Source organism: Choloepus didactylus, chromosome 2 (assembly GCF_015220235.1).
Source record: "Choloepus didactylus isolate mChoDid1 chromosome 2, mChoDid1.pri, whole genome shotgun sequence".
In the NCBI taxonomy this organism is placed as follows: Eukaryota; Metazoa; Chordata; class Mammalia; order Pilosa; family Megalonychidae; genus Choloepus; species Choloepus didactylus.
The window spans coordinates 10,715,140-10,728,564 of NC_051308.1; the positions used below are offsets into that span (position 1 = coordinate 10,715,140).

The window sequence follows — 13,425 nt, forward strand, 5'->3', positions numbered from 1 at the left end:
ATTACAGGATACCAGGGCCTGAGGGCTGGGTTGGGATGGGGAGTTATTGCTTCATAGATATAGAGTTTTGTTGATGCAAACATTTTGGTAATGGGTGGTGGTGATGGTAGCATTATATTGTAAATGAAGTTAATGTTACTGAATTCTATACCTGAAAATGGCTAAGATGGCAGACTTTCATGTGGTACATGTTACTACAATAAAAGGAATCAATGTTAAAAAAGAAGCTTTAAGGGAGCAAAGTTGAAGCTTAAGGTTGCCGTGGGGCTCAGTAAGAGGGAAGTGGACAGCCTGGCTTTCATTGTGGAGATGGGAGTTGGCGTCACTTCACCTTATCTGGAGCAGCTCCAGCACGTCTGGGCTTGATGGCTCACGTACCTGAGTGTTAGAAACACAGGATGGAGAGGTGGCATTCAGCAAGTTGCTGCAGGGATTATAGTAAACTTCCCTGTTTAAAGGAAACAAAGGACAGGCAAATAAGACCTCTGGGTCTTGCTGTGGATCCTTAAACCAGGCATGTCAGTTGCAGAGCTCATTGGCATAGCTCACAGACTTGGCTCGGGCTGGATTTTCCCTTCTCTGACCCCAAGATGACGGCTCCTAAGGCAGAATGCAATAGTCGGTGTTAACTGAGCCCAGCTCAGGCTAAAGTACTCGAAGAGGCACAAACAGAAGCAGGAGGTGGTCCTGCCTCCAAGTTGGGGCGGTTGTGCTAATGCCTGAAGTTACCAGGAAGGAAGAGGGAGTGGACATTATGGAACTCCTGGACACACCAGCCAAGTGCTATATCCTTTACCTGGGCTATCTAATTTACACTTCAGCTGCCTTGGGAGGTGGTGGCTCATGTCTATTTTTGCAGATAAAGAGACAGATTCAGAATGGTTAATCACTTGCCCGAATATGTACAAGGCAAAGGCTAGGTGTTGTGGGCCACACTTACAGCGGGAGTTGCAGAGAAGGGAGAGCATCGTGTGGCTCTTCTGTCCTGAGAGGTCTGGGTGAGCGTGGGACAATGTGGCCAAGAAGAGGGAATGTTACCTGAATTGCGTAATGCAGGGCTTGGGGATTCTGATTCTTTTATTTCCGGTCTGTTCCCAGATGATAGCAGCCCAGCTGACATTTTTGCCGTGGGATTTGAAGAGATGGTGGAACTGAGTGCTGGGAATATCGTCAATGCCAGGTAAGTGAGGAGTGTAGGGTCGTGTTGTGCAAGGCCTGGCTTTCTGGAACCTTTCTGCTTGTGCATCAGCTGGGCCTGGGATCAGGGCAGGTTGGTCTTTCTGATTTCATGTCTTCCCCATGCTAACAGCTATTTTAATCAAGGAACTAAAGGAAGGCTGACTAGTGCTGTGGCTTCTACAAGGTGCTACTGCCTGCTGTCGGAAATAAAGCGGTACCTGTAAGGGAATAAACGCTCACTCGGTTCTGGAGGAGAAAAGAATTTATTTACAATCTTGCAAGATAGGGCGTCCAGCCAAACATGTGGCAGGCTGGCGCGCCAGAGGAAGAGAATGGCGATCTTTAAATCTTCTACTTCTAATTTGCAAGTCCCTCCCCTGTTTCCCCATTGACTGGGTACTACAGAGGTTACAGCCTATCCGAGAACACTAACTAATTTATCTTTTGAGATTTTAATTTGTACAGTCTATCCCAGAGAGCCAACTAGCTCATTATTGAGATTTTGAACTGATCAGCCTATCAGAGTTCATTTAGTTTAAAAAAAAAATTTTTTTTTTTTGCTGTGAGTTCCCGCCTCTGATTTTACCTCATATCTCTTTACATTCCAGTAACCATGGTTACTTTTCCATATAAGGAGCTAGCATAGATTTTCTTTCTTCCCTTTACCATAGGGCTTGTTTAAGCTGGTTCTGCCTCCATTTTCCTTATTCCATGCTGTCTCTATGTGAAAACTAAACTTATCCCTTTCTTACACTGCGCCACGAGCTGAGGTTGATTCAGGCTGGACTAGGGGAGTTGGCCCTCAAGCCTGGAGTGTGTGGGATGAGGGGCAGGGATGGGAGAGGGGCTGGGCCGTGCTCCCCAGCTGAAAGGTAGGAAAGCTGAGTGCAAGGAGCTGATACTTCTCTTCTCTGTACCAGGGACAAAGGAAAGAATCAAAACCACTTTTTTTTTTTCCTCCTAAATTGGCCCAGCTTTATTTAAAGGAACTTTCTGAACATATTCAATACAATGAATTCTCTTGAGTGCCTATGAGCAAGGCCCTTGCTAGGTTTCTGGGTGGAAGAGTTTGGTACCGTGATGAGTAAGACACAACTAACAAGAAGATATTTCTGATCCGTTCCAGGAATGAAGGTGTGACACCAGTGTTGGGGCAAGTGGTGTGAAATCAGTTCTGTAAAAAGAGTAAACTGAGGGCTGGGATGTACAGAGGGGAGAGCTCACTGCAGAGAGCACTGTTCTGTTCTTTTCTTTCCAGTACCACCAACAGGAAGATGTGGGGTGAGCAGCTTCAGAAAGCCATCTCACGCTCCCATAGGTACATTCTCTTGACCTCGGCACAGCTGGTGGGCGTCTGTCTTTATATCTTTGTGCGTCCATACCATGTCCCGTTCATCAGGTAAGAACATTTCTTTTACAAACATCTGGGGGAAATGAGGGATGGTTAGTCTCTGTGCTTTGTTCTATGACTTCCTCCTTCTCCGGCCCCCTGAATCAGGAATCAGGATCTGCTATTATTCTAGATAAATGTAACAAAACCTCTAAGTGAAAACAAGGCTGAATAGAATATTGTCTTGCTATTAAGGCATAATGGAACTCAGGAAGCTGAACACTTTTGGAGAGAGCAGTTACTAGATTGTCACCCAAGCTCAGTTTTGCACAAGAAAAGGGATTCCTTGTTGAAATTTTACAGACAGGAAACTCCCTGATTAAGAGTTGAATAACTGAGCAGGAAATGCCAATTCTTTTTTTTCTTTTTAAAAGAATTCTGAATGGGACTTGTGGGCAGAAAGCCTCTATAACTATCACCCCATATTGTTTCTCTAAGGTGGCATACAGCTTTCTATATGTCAGAAAGCAGAAGTCTCTGGGAATGTGTTCCCTTTTAGGAAAGGTGCTGTTTTTGTGTGTTGTGTTTTAAGATTTTGGAGGGACTCACCTTTTCCCTCAACTTTCTAACAGCCTTATATTACTGCGTGGTCTTACGCTTAGCATTTGAATTCTTCCAGTCTTTCTGGTAGCTGATGTCAGGCTTCCAGCTAGCCTTTTCCTCCTAAATCAAGTAGGCTTGTACCTGGTTGAACACCTCAGCATATTGGAAGACTAAGGTGTGCCCCCTGGCAGCACACGGATAGCAAGATAGCTGTGTGCAAAATCCTCTTTCTTGACTTTTGGGAAACTTTTAGGTCTGTGTCCCTGTGAATGCATTATTTTGGCAGTTTGGTGGGGTCTAGAGTTAGTGGGTTAAGGTAAAGGTAAAGTTAGGGTAAGGGTTAGAAACAAATTACAACGAGGAGAACAGTGCCGAGGCTCTCCAGATTCCCAGACATAGCCTTAGGATCCCCGTGTCCCCAACTTCTCTCCTCTTTGGCCCTGAGCTTGTTGAGCTAGCACACCTGTCACCAAGCGCTCTTGCATTGTCTATGAAATGGTAGTCCAGCAAGCACACGTGCTAGCAGGCCTCTGCCTGTGGCACTGCCACTGAAATGTTAAAAAATTTGGTTTTAGTCCATGGTTCCCTGGACCTCCCCACTCACCTGTGTTCATTAGAAGTTGGCATTGTAATTCAAGCAAGACTCTGCATTGAACAAAAAGTCAGTTTGAAACCACTCACCCAGCCTAAACACCGGTTGTTTCTAGTCCTTAAAATGTGTTGGTTGTCCAGGTGGTACCTCCTGTTCTTTGCATGAATGTCACATGGGGAGTGGGGGCAGGATGGTGAAGTTCTTTCTGCTTCTGCTGGCAGCGAGACTAGGAAAGCAGAAAGCAGGGATTGCTGTGCCATCAGCTTCATTAGGTGCTTTGTTGGGTTCTTTTCTGAGCACAAGGCACTTGAGAGTTGGGATCATCTAGAAGACCTGCTGTACTTCCCAGAAGGAAACTTGGCAACAGTGAGAGGAAGGGGAGGTGATGATAGTCCTGCTGGTCCCTGGGTTGCTTGGCAGCTGCAGATGTGATGCAGCAGCCTCTGTGGCTGATGATTTCGGAGCTCTCAGCACTGTGAGCCTGCTTGCTGCTGCTGGGCTCTGCTCTGTAGCAAAACAAGTTTGCATTTTTTTTTTTGGCAGCCACTAAGAAACTAACCAAATGCATGCTTGCCTGTGTTCCAGGGAGGTGGCAATTGACACAGTAAAGACAGGAATGGGCGGAAAAGCCGGGAACAAAGGTGCCGTGGGCATCCGCTTCCAGATCCACAGCACCAGCTTCTGCTTCATATGCAGCCACCTAACAGCAGGGCAGTCCCAGGTGAAGGAGCGGAATGAGGACTACAAAGAGATCACCCAGAAGCTGAGTTTCCCAGCGGTGAGTCGCGTGGGTTTGGGGGATGGCGGGAGTGGATGCCGTGGCCTCCCTGCTCAATTGAGTCCCTTAAATGATTGTTTAAGCCTCTGATATGAGCCAGGCCTCAGGGATGAAACCACAAGTGGGTCCCTGCCCTCGAGGGCTTAACACTAGGGTGGAGGAGACAGCTCTGTCTGCCCATGGAAGAGACTTGGAATCCACCTGTATAACAGAAGTGTGCCAGAGGAGCCCATCTGTACATGTTCCAAGCGTCCTAGGTGCCCTGAATTTTCTCGTGTACACTTTCCAATTTTCTAGTTGAAGTGAATGGAATGGGGAAAGAAAACCAATATGTCCATGCTTTGTCCAAATTGGTGAAGAACATGTGAGTCCAAGTGGTACAAGACTCAGTTTGAGATTCACAATCTTAACACACATTCTGTTCAAGCATGGCTGTGTCCTTCCGTGAGCTCGAGGTTGCCATTAACGTGCACAATGCTGTCCTCTGGTGGTGGTCTGGAGGTGTTCGTTCTGAAGCCTGAGGATTTTCTTTCCAAGTTAAGATTTTAATGTTCTCCTTCCGGGCACACCTTCACTGGTGCACACTGAGCTTCGGCTGTTCCACAGTGGTGAGGAGGGACTTCAGCTTTTCTAGCCACATGTCCTTCCAGTGCCAGAGAGAAGTTTGGTTGGGTCATGGAGTTCTTCTGTGTGAGAATGGATCCCTTAAAACTGACATCCTCCTGTTATATATTGGGCTATGCCAGTGCTCAAAGCAAAGATTCCTTAGTTTTCATTAATAAATGCCATAATTCTTGTCTTTCCCCCTTTGTGTTAAAGAAGAACTACGTATATGAATTTGGAATTTTTCAATTTGTAGTTTTCTAGATTATGAAAGACACTAGGCATGTTTTGTATATATGTGTGTGTGTGATTTTTTTAAAAGTCCAACTTTTTCACTTAAAAAGCTATTTTGAAGTAGTAAACTTGGGATACATTCAAAATAATTTAAGGGCTCATAATACAGCTCTTTCTTCCAACAACAGAAATACTGAGGGTTCGTATAAGTTAATTCTCTAGACCTGTGCTGTCCAATAAGGTGGCTGCCAGCCACAAGAAGCTACTTAAATTTAGTTCAAATAAACTTAAATCAATTAAAATTAAATTAAAATAGTAAATTTATTAGAATTAATTAAAATTAGAATAACGTGGCCCTATTTAGAGTGCTCGCTAGCTGTATGAAGCTAGTGGCTACCGAATCAGACAGCTCAGGCTGTTGTAGAAACATCCTTTGAACAGTGCTGCACTGTGCACACATTTGGTTGTGATCATTTAAATCCTGCTATCCAGATCATTTTTGTGCAGTAGGGGGAGCAAGAATGCTACATAGTATAGTAGAACAGAAATGGGTTTTGGAACCAGGGGGGTCTGAGTTCAAATTTTGCCTCCATCATGTACTAGCTGTGTAACCTGCAGTGAGTTACTTAAGCTTTTTTTTTTTGTTTTGTTTTGTTTTGTTTTGTTTTGTTTAAATCTAAAAGAGTTGGTGGTGTCTGCTTCACCGGGCTGCTATGAGGATGAAATGCACCTGGGGCAGAACCAGCCCTTCTAGACAGCTACTACAGAGCTGCTGCTTTTCCCGGGGGGAGACAGCTCTGGCAGGAGCAGGGTTGAGGCTCTCGGGCTGAGCTGGTGGACTGGCATCCCAGGGGAATCATGGGCTCCCAGTGTCGGGGCAGGACTGGAGGGTGAGAAGGAGGAGGCAAGACTAGGAGACGGGCACAGAATGAGAGTGTATAAAATCCATGGTTTTATGAAGCTGCATGTTCTGAGCATTCACACTTTTCATAAACCTCATTCTCATAATGCTGACTGTTTGGGCAAGTCTTCTGAGAGGGTAAACAAAAAGCAGGAGCACAGCCTGACCCTCATGATCTGAGTTGGGAGAGTATTTGCCCTCTTGCTTTCCTAGCTAGAGTTGGGGCTTTCTCCAAACCACCCAACAAAATTATTTGGAATTCAAAAATAAGTCATGAAAAAATGTCTAGATAGGTTTATGGGATTAGTGGAAAATGAAATGCTGTATTGGAAGTGTTTTTTGTTTTTGTTTTTAAGTAACATTTTAAGAAAAATGTGGTTTTCCTCATCCATGTGGTGAGCTTGTTTTTATCCCTTCTCCCACCTTACTTGCAATGTGTGAGGTAATAATAATCGATTTTCTGTACAATTTAGGGGAGAAATGTTTTTTCTCATGATTATGTGTTTTGGTGCGGCGATTTCAACTACCGCATTGACCTTACTTACGAAGAAGTCTTCTATTTTGTTAAACGCCAAGACTGGAAGAAACTTCTGGAATTTGATCAGCTGCAGCTACAGAAATCAAGTGGAAAAGTAAGTGGTACTTTAAAAATATTTTTTAGCAGCTGCTCCAGTACAGAATAGAATAATATTAAGTGTATATGCTGGTTTTCAGTAAATTAAGTTCCACGGGTAGATTTGGTGATGTTTCTGATATTGTAGAAAATGTGTGACCTGTGAGTTTAGAGAAACACAAGTCCATCCCACATACTCCCTGTTTCTCCTTCAGTGGGCCTTAGCTGGCAATGGACAGGATTCGTGTGTCTTCTGGTGGCTGGGGGTCCGTGCCTATGTGAAAGAACACTGGGGAGCAAGACCAGCTGTGGGAGCTCAGAGCGGAAGCCTCCCTGCCCCACCTAAGTGCTCCTGCAGTTAGGGCTGGGGTCACTGTCTTCTCCTCTTTCCTTCAAGCTGAGCCCTCAGTTTCTGTGTCTCACCATTTAGTAGCTGTTTTCAGCTGGAGTCACAGCTGCTTTGACGGGCCCGATGTCAGCCCTTGAGCATGTTGCTGTGTGCAGCTGTTGATGCCGAGGTATACATGTCCACAACACATATCTCCACCCCAGCTCCTCACGTTAAGAGACTGTTTAGGGACTGTTTACTTCAGATAGAGTAAACCACTGGGTGACAGTTTCGATTCTGCTCAAAATACTTTATTTTGGTGATATTTCTTGTTGGTAAAACACAAATTATAATGTTCAATATGTATTACATACCAATCCGTACATGTAATTCTTAAAACTGACCTACAAATAAGGTACTAGACCCATTTTATTGACAAGAAAACTGAGGCCACGGTCAAATAATTTATCCAAGGTCACACACTCAGTACACAGAGCCATGATTCGGTCCAAACTCTCAAAGTGTACAGAGCTCATACTTCCCCTCCTCAGTGAGCCCTGGGCATGTTTTTAGGACTTCTTAGACCATGCTGTAAATAGGAAAGATTCAACTATGGGGTCTGTCCTCAGTTATTCAAGGTCACGTTAGCCTCCTTCCAGGTGACCTGCTCTTACCTTCTTCTCCAGCTTATCTGGAGTGTTGCTCCAGTGCCTGCTGGGTTAGCAGGAAGGGCTGAGATGGAGAAGCGTGCTAAGATTCCATTTACCTTCAGAAAATGAAGCCGATTAAATAGGAGGATAAGGGAGTTAGGGCTTTGCTAAAGGGAGATGTGGATGTCCTGAAAGGTTTTTTCTGTGCTCCCTCCTCAACCCCTGCCAGTAACATGGTTCCCTGAGGGATGAGTGGGTAGAGAAGTGACCCCATCTTCCCCAAACAGGTTTGTCTTTCCCCTGGCCAATATTCTCACACCCTTTCACCAAGGCACTCTGAGAATTGGTGAGGATTTGTTTCCAGGCCTTCCCTTAGTACCAAGGCCAGATCCAGAGCTCAACAGAGAGAAAAACTGGACTTGAATTATGTGCTTTTGCTTACCCAGTTCACTTAGTTGATAAATATTCATGAAGCCCTTGTTAGGTCAGGGCCAGGCATCACTCTAGGTCCTGGGAATGCAGGGAAGGTCACACTCAGTCCTTTCTCTGTCTGCCATGCACCGAGGAATGGAGGGTGTGAATAGGGTACTGGAGGAAGGTGAGTGTAGGTCAGTAGATGAACAGGCAGTTATTACTGTTTTGCTGATGTAAAAGCACAGCTAGGTCCAGTTTCAAACATATTTGCAAATGTAGATTCTGTTAACTTTTTGAAGAACAGAACATTCTGCAATGTGCCTTCTTAATTTTATTTTTGCATCTAACATACAGAATCTAGAGAATTAAGATGACCTTGTGACTTCTTTCTCTAAACAGATTTTTAAAGACTTCCACGAAGGAGCCATTAATTTTGGACCCACCTACAAGTATGATGTGGGCTCGGCCGCCTACGATACGAGTGACAAATGCCGAACCCCGGCCTGGACAGACAGGGTGCTGTGGTGGAGGAAGAAACACCCTTTTGATAAAACTGGTGAGCGAGACGTGCACTTTTGAGAGCTGGTGGAGGGCGAGTGATAAACACCCCAGAGGAAAGAATCACAGTTGGCAGCTCAGTGCTCTTTACTGTAGCGATGACAACCTTCCTGATAACCTCAAACTGAAAGTCATCTCGCATGTTAACCCCTAAATTTTGGAAGTTGTGCTTTGGGGGTGTCCCCCTCCTGGCTGTCCTCTTCCCTGCTTCAGAGCTGTCCTCTCTGCCTTTTGTTCAGCCCCCACCTCGTCCTCCTGACACACACACACACACACCCACCCACCCACCCCCTCCTGGCTGTCCTCTTCCCTGCATCAGAGCTGTCCCCTCTGCCTTTTGTTCAGCCCCCACCTCGTCCTCCTGACACACACACACACACCCACACACACACACACCCTCCTGGCTGTCCTCTTCCCTGCATCAGAGCTGTCCCCTCTGCCTTTTGTTCAGCCCCCACCTCTTCTTCCTGACACACACACACACACACACACACACACACACACACACACACACCCTTACGGGTACTTACGTACTTGATCCAACCCATTGTTTTCAACTGTTCTTCGAATGTGGAAACCACATAATGAAAATGAATTTTCATTCTAATAAGTCAGTGAACTTCTGTATGGCCCACTTCCCTGGGAGCTGGGGGCCAGAAGGATTCTGTGTAATTCTTCATGTCTGCCTCTCAATGGACAAAGGGCTGCAGAGCTCTAATTCCTGTGGCCTTTGGAGCAGAAAACCTGGCAGCAGCAATTTCTGTGTTCCAGGCCCATAGTTGCCTGCTGGGGAGGTTAATTGCAGTGATGGTTTTTCCTGTTTTGGATAATCTACATTTGAGGACTTTTTAAAACTCCAGTCCCCAGAGCAACATTAGCATGTTTTCAAGCCCAGAGGGGTGGAGTGAATGAGACTGAGGCGTGTGGTGTTTTGTGAGTAGACGTTTCATAATTGGCAGTGATGTCTATTGATACAATTTTGCGTTATCTGTGGGTCTCTTGAATGGCGCCCCTGTGAGCAGCTGGAGAACTCAACCTTCTAGAGAGCGACCTGAACGCTGACACCAGAGTGAAGCATACCTGGTCTCCTGGAGTGCTCATGTATTATGGCCGAGCAGAGCTGCAGGCATCTGATCACAGGTATGTTTTCTCCTGGGGATGCTTAGGCCCTCCACTGCTGAAGAAGGCAGGATCTCCCCTTGCCCAAAGGGAGCCGACACACTCTTCCCAAAAAGATTTGCACACACATGTGTACGTAAGATACGGTAAAAGAACAAAGAATTAATAAATCTTAACATTTTGTCACTGCTCCATATCGTAAATGACACCATTTATGAAAATTTAAGACCCAACTTTACAGCATTTTGTCTTTAAAGTTTTCATAAATGCCATTCTGCAGCTTTTTTTTCCTTAATATTTTTGAGATACAGTCATGCTGAGATTATAGATGTAGTTCATTCATTTGTAATTGCTGTCTAGTGTTTCACTAAATCTGTCTATGGAATTGATTACCTGTTGACAAATAATTTTTCTAATATTTCGTTACTAGAAATGTCATAGGGTGTTTTTATCTTGGATCCAGGGATTTTAAATGCTCCAGGTTGTTGGTTTGGCCTCCTGCATCCTGCATTGGGGATGGAATGTAAGCAGGAGGGAGGGAGGGTGGTGTGCCCTGGGGCTCTCTACAGAGGGAGATGAGACGGTTGCTGAGGCTTTGAGAGGTGTAGATAAGGAAGTGCTTAATCGTCTTCCTAAGGCTACTATCGAAACTATTGTGTCATTTTTGGCTTTTCCAAGGAAAGAAATTGAGAAAAAGCTGATGGTGAACAGTTAGATACATCTAAATTCTTTAGATCCATGTTATTGCAAATACATACCTAGATGTAACACTCGGGAAGTCTTCAGATATATATATGACTTCTAGGTTTGCTACTTGAATGAGTATGTTTTAAAACATTTCATTCAACAAATATTTATTGAGGGACCTAATATTTCAGCCCCTGTTGTTGACACTGGTAATAAGCACTGAACAAAATAAAGACCATGCTCATTGAACTTACTTTCTAGTGGTGAGAAAGAGACAGCAAGTAAATGCAAGTGCTATGCAAAAAATGTAGTGCCAGGGGGACAACCGAGGGCTTGATGTTATTTTATACACAATGTTCAGGGAAGACCTCTCCAATGAGATGCCCTTTGAGAAGGAAATGAGAATACAGGCCGTGTGGCTATCTGGGGAAAGAGCATTTCCTGTAGAGGGAATAAGCATGCCAAGGCCCAGCGGTGAGAGCATGTCAGGAAACATCAGAGAGAACAGAGGCTGGAGCAGAAAGGGTGAGGGGAAGAGATACAAAGGGCTCAGAGGCACAAGAAAACCCAATTATTTGGAAGCCTGTAAGCCATTTAAAGGACTTGGGATTTTACTCTGAGCTGAGGAGTGGCAGGTCTGACTTAGGTTTTAATGGACTCAATCAAACAGACTGTAGTGGGGCAAAGGTGGAAGCAGGGAGGAAGCTATGGTGGTAATTGAGGGAAGAAACAAATGGTGGCTTGGACTAGGGTGGTAGTAGGTGATGGTAAGTGGTTGGATTTGATAGATTGGCTATGGGGTGTAAGGGAAAGAGGAACTGAGGATGACTCCAAGGTTTTTGCCCCTGAGGAACTGGAAGGATGGAGTAGCCTTTATTCAGAAGTGGAAGACTGGGAAGGTTCATATTTAGACATATGAGTTTAAGGTGCATCTTAAGACATTTATTGATTTTTTTCTAATTGCAAAAGTAGGTTATTTTGATTATTGGCAGTTAGAGAAGAATATATGTAAACAAACAAAAAAAAGGAGCCGTCATCCCACCCAGATGACATTGTCTAGTAATGGTTTGTTATGTGTCTTTCCAGTGCATTTTCTGTATATATTAGATTTTACCTGAAAATGATACCCTGTGTGTATGTGTGCACACATGCTTATCAATGTACAAATGTGTATAAGAAAATTAGGATTATACTATGTGAGTTGTTTTAACATTTGCTTTTTTACTTGCTACCTTAATATTTTTAAACTAAACCTTTTTTGAGATAGTTGTAGATTGATGTGCAGTTGTAAGAAATAACAGAGATCCCATGTACCCTTTACCCAGTTACCCCCAATGATGACATCATTTTTTTAATATATGCAATAGCTTTTTTTTAACTTTATCAAAAAATAAAAAAAACCAATTCAAACAAAACAAAGGAATAAGAAAAACAAATAACCTAAGATAACTACATTGCTTCCAACATGTTCCTACCATACCCAAGAAAATTTACAAACCATAATGATTCCTGAGTATTCCCATAACATTGAGATTACCCTCAGTAGCTTATCTGTTCTTATTAGATCATTGTTCCCCCTTCATTATTTGCTGTCTTTCTCTATGTCCCCTATATTCTGCAATCTAAAACATTTATTTTACATTTTTCAGAGTTCACATTAGAGGTAACATACAGTATCTCTCTCTTGTGTCTGGCTTATTTCACTCAGCATTATGTCTTCAAGGTTCATCCACATTATCATATATTTCACGACTTTGTTCCTTCTTACTGCCGCGTAGTATTCCATCCTGTGTATATACCACATTTTGTTTATCCACTCATCTGTTGAAGGGCATATGGATTGTTTCCATCTCTTGGCAATTGTGAACAATGCCACTATGAATGTTGGTGTGCAAATATCTGCTCATGTCAGTGCTTTCAGATTCTCTGGGTATACACCAAGAAGTGAAATGGCTGGATGGAAGGATAACTCGGAATCCAGTTTTCTAGGGAACTGCCAGACTGTCCTCCAGAGTGATTGTACCATTATACAGTCCAACCAGCAGTGAATAAGAGTCCCCATTTCTCCACATCCTCTCCAGCATTTGTGGTCTCTTTTTTGTTTAATGGCAGCTGTTCTAATTGGTGTGAGATGATATCTCATTGTGGTCTGTATTTGCATCTCCCTAATAGCTAGTGAAGATAAACATTTTTTCATGTATTTTCTAGCCATTTGTATTTTCTCTTAAGAGAAATGTCTTTTCTTATCTTTTGACCATTTTATAATTGGGCTATTTGTACTATTGTCGTTGAGTTCTTTATATATGCAAGATACCAGTCTTTTGTCAGACACATGGTTTCCAAATATTGTTTACCCATTGAGTTTGCTGCCTCTTGACCTTTTTGACAAATTCCTTTGAGGTACAGAAGCTTTTGATTTTGAGGAGTTCCCATTTATCTATTTTTTCTTTCATTGCTTGTGCTTTGGGTATAAGGTCTAAGAAGCAACCTCTTAATACAAGGTCTTGAAGATGTTTCCCTACATGATCTTCTAGGAGTTTTATGGTAGTATCTCTTATATTGAGGTCTTTAATCCACTTTGAGTTAATTTTTGTGTAGGGTGTGAGGTAGGGTCTCTTTCATTCTTTTGGATATGGATATCTGGCTCTCCCAGCCCCATATGTTGAAGACATTGTTATGTCCCAGTTCAGTGGATTTGGGGGCCTTACCAAAAATCAGTCGACCATAGATCTGGAGGACTGTCTCCGAATTCTCAGTTTGTTTTCATTGATCAGTATGTCTGTCTTTGTGCCAGTACCATGCTGTGACTCTATAGTAAGCTTCAAAGTCAGGAAGT

At 43.6% G+C, this 13,425-nt stretch overlaps 1 protein-coding gene across 7 annotated transcripts in view; it reads left to right on the forward strand.

Annotated features, from left to right (window-relative positions):
* Positions 1-13,425, forward strand: part of SYNJ2 (synaptojanin 2) — a 173,200-nt gene that overhangs the window by 105,008 nt on the left and 54,767 nt on the right. For all 7 annotated transcript variants that reach the window (XM_037820421.1, XM_037820430.1, XM_037820438.1 and 4 more), the window contains exons 13-18: positions 1,099-1,180; positions 2,438-2,578; positions 4,290-4,482; positions 6,694-6,852; positions 8,625-8,781; positions 9,806-9,923. In XM_037820421.1, the coding sequence (XP_037676349.1) occupies positions 1,099-1,180; positions 2,438-2,578; positions 4,290-4,482; positions 6,694-6,852; positions 8,625-8,781; positions 9,806-9,923 (850 nt within the window). The remainder of the gene's footprint in view (positions 1-1,098; positions 1,181-2,437; positions 2,579-4,289; positions 4,483-6,693; positions 6,853-8,624; positions 8,782-9,805; positions 9,924-13,425) is intronic.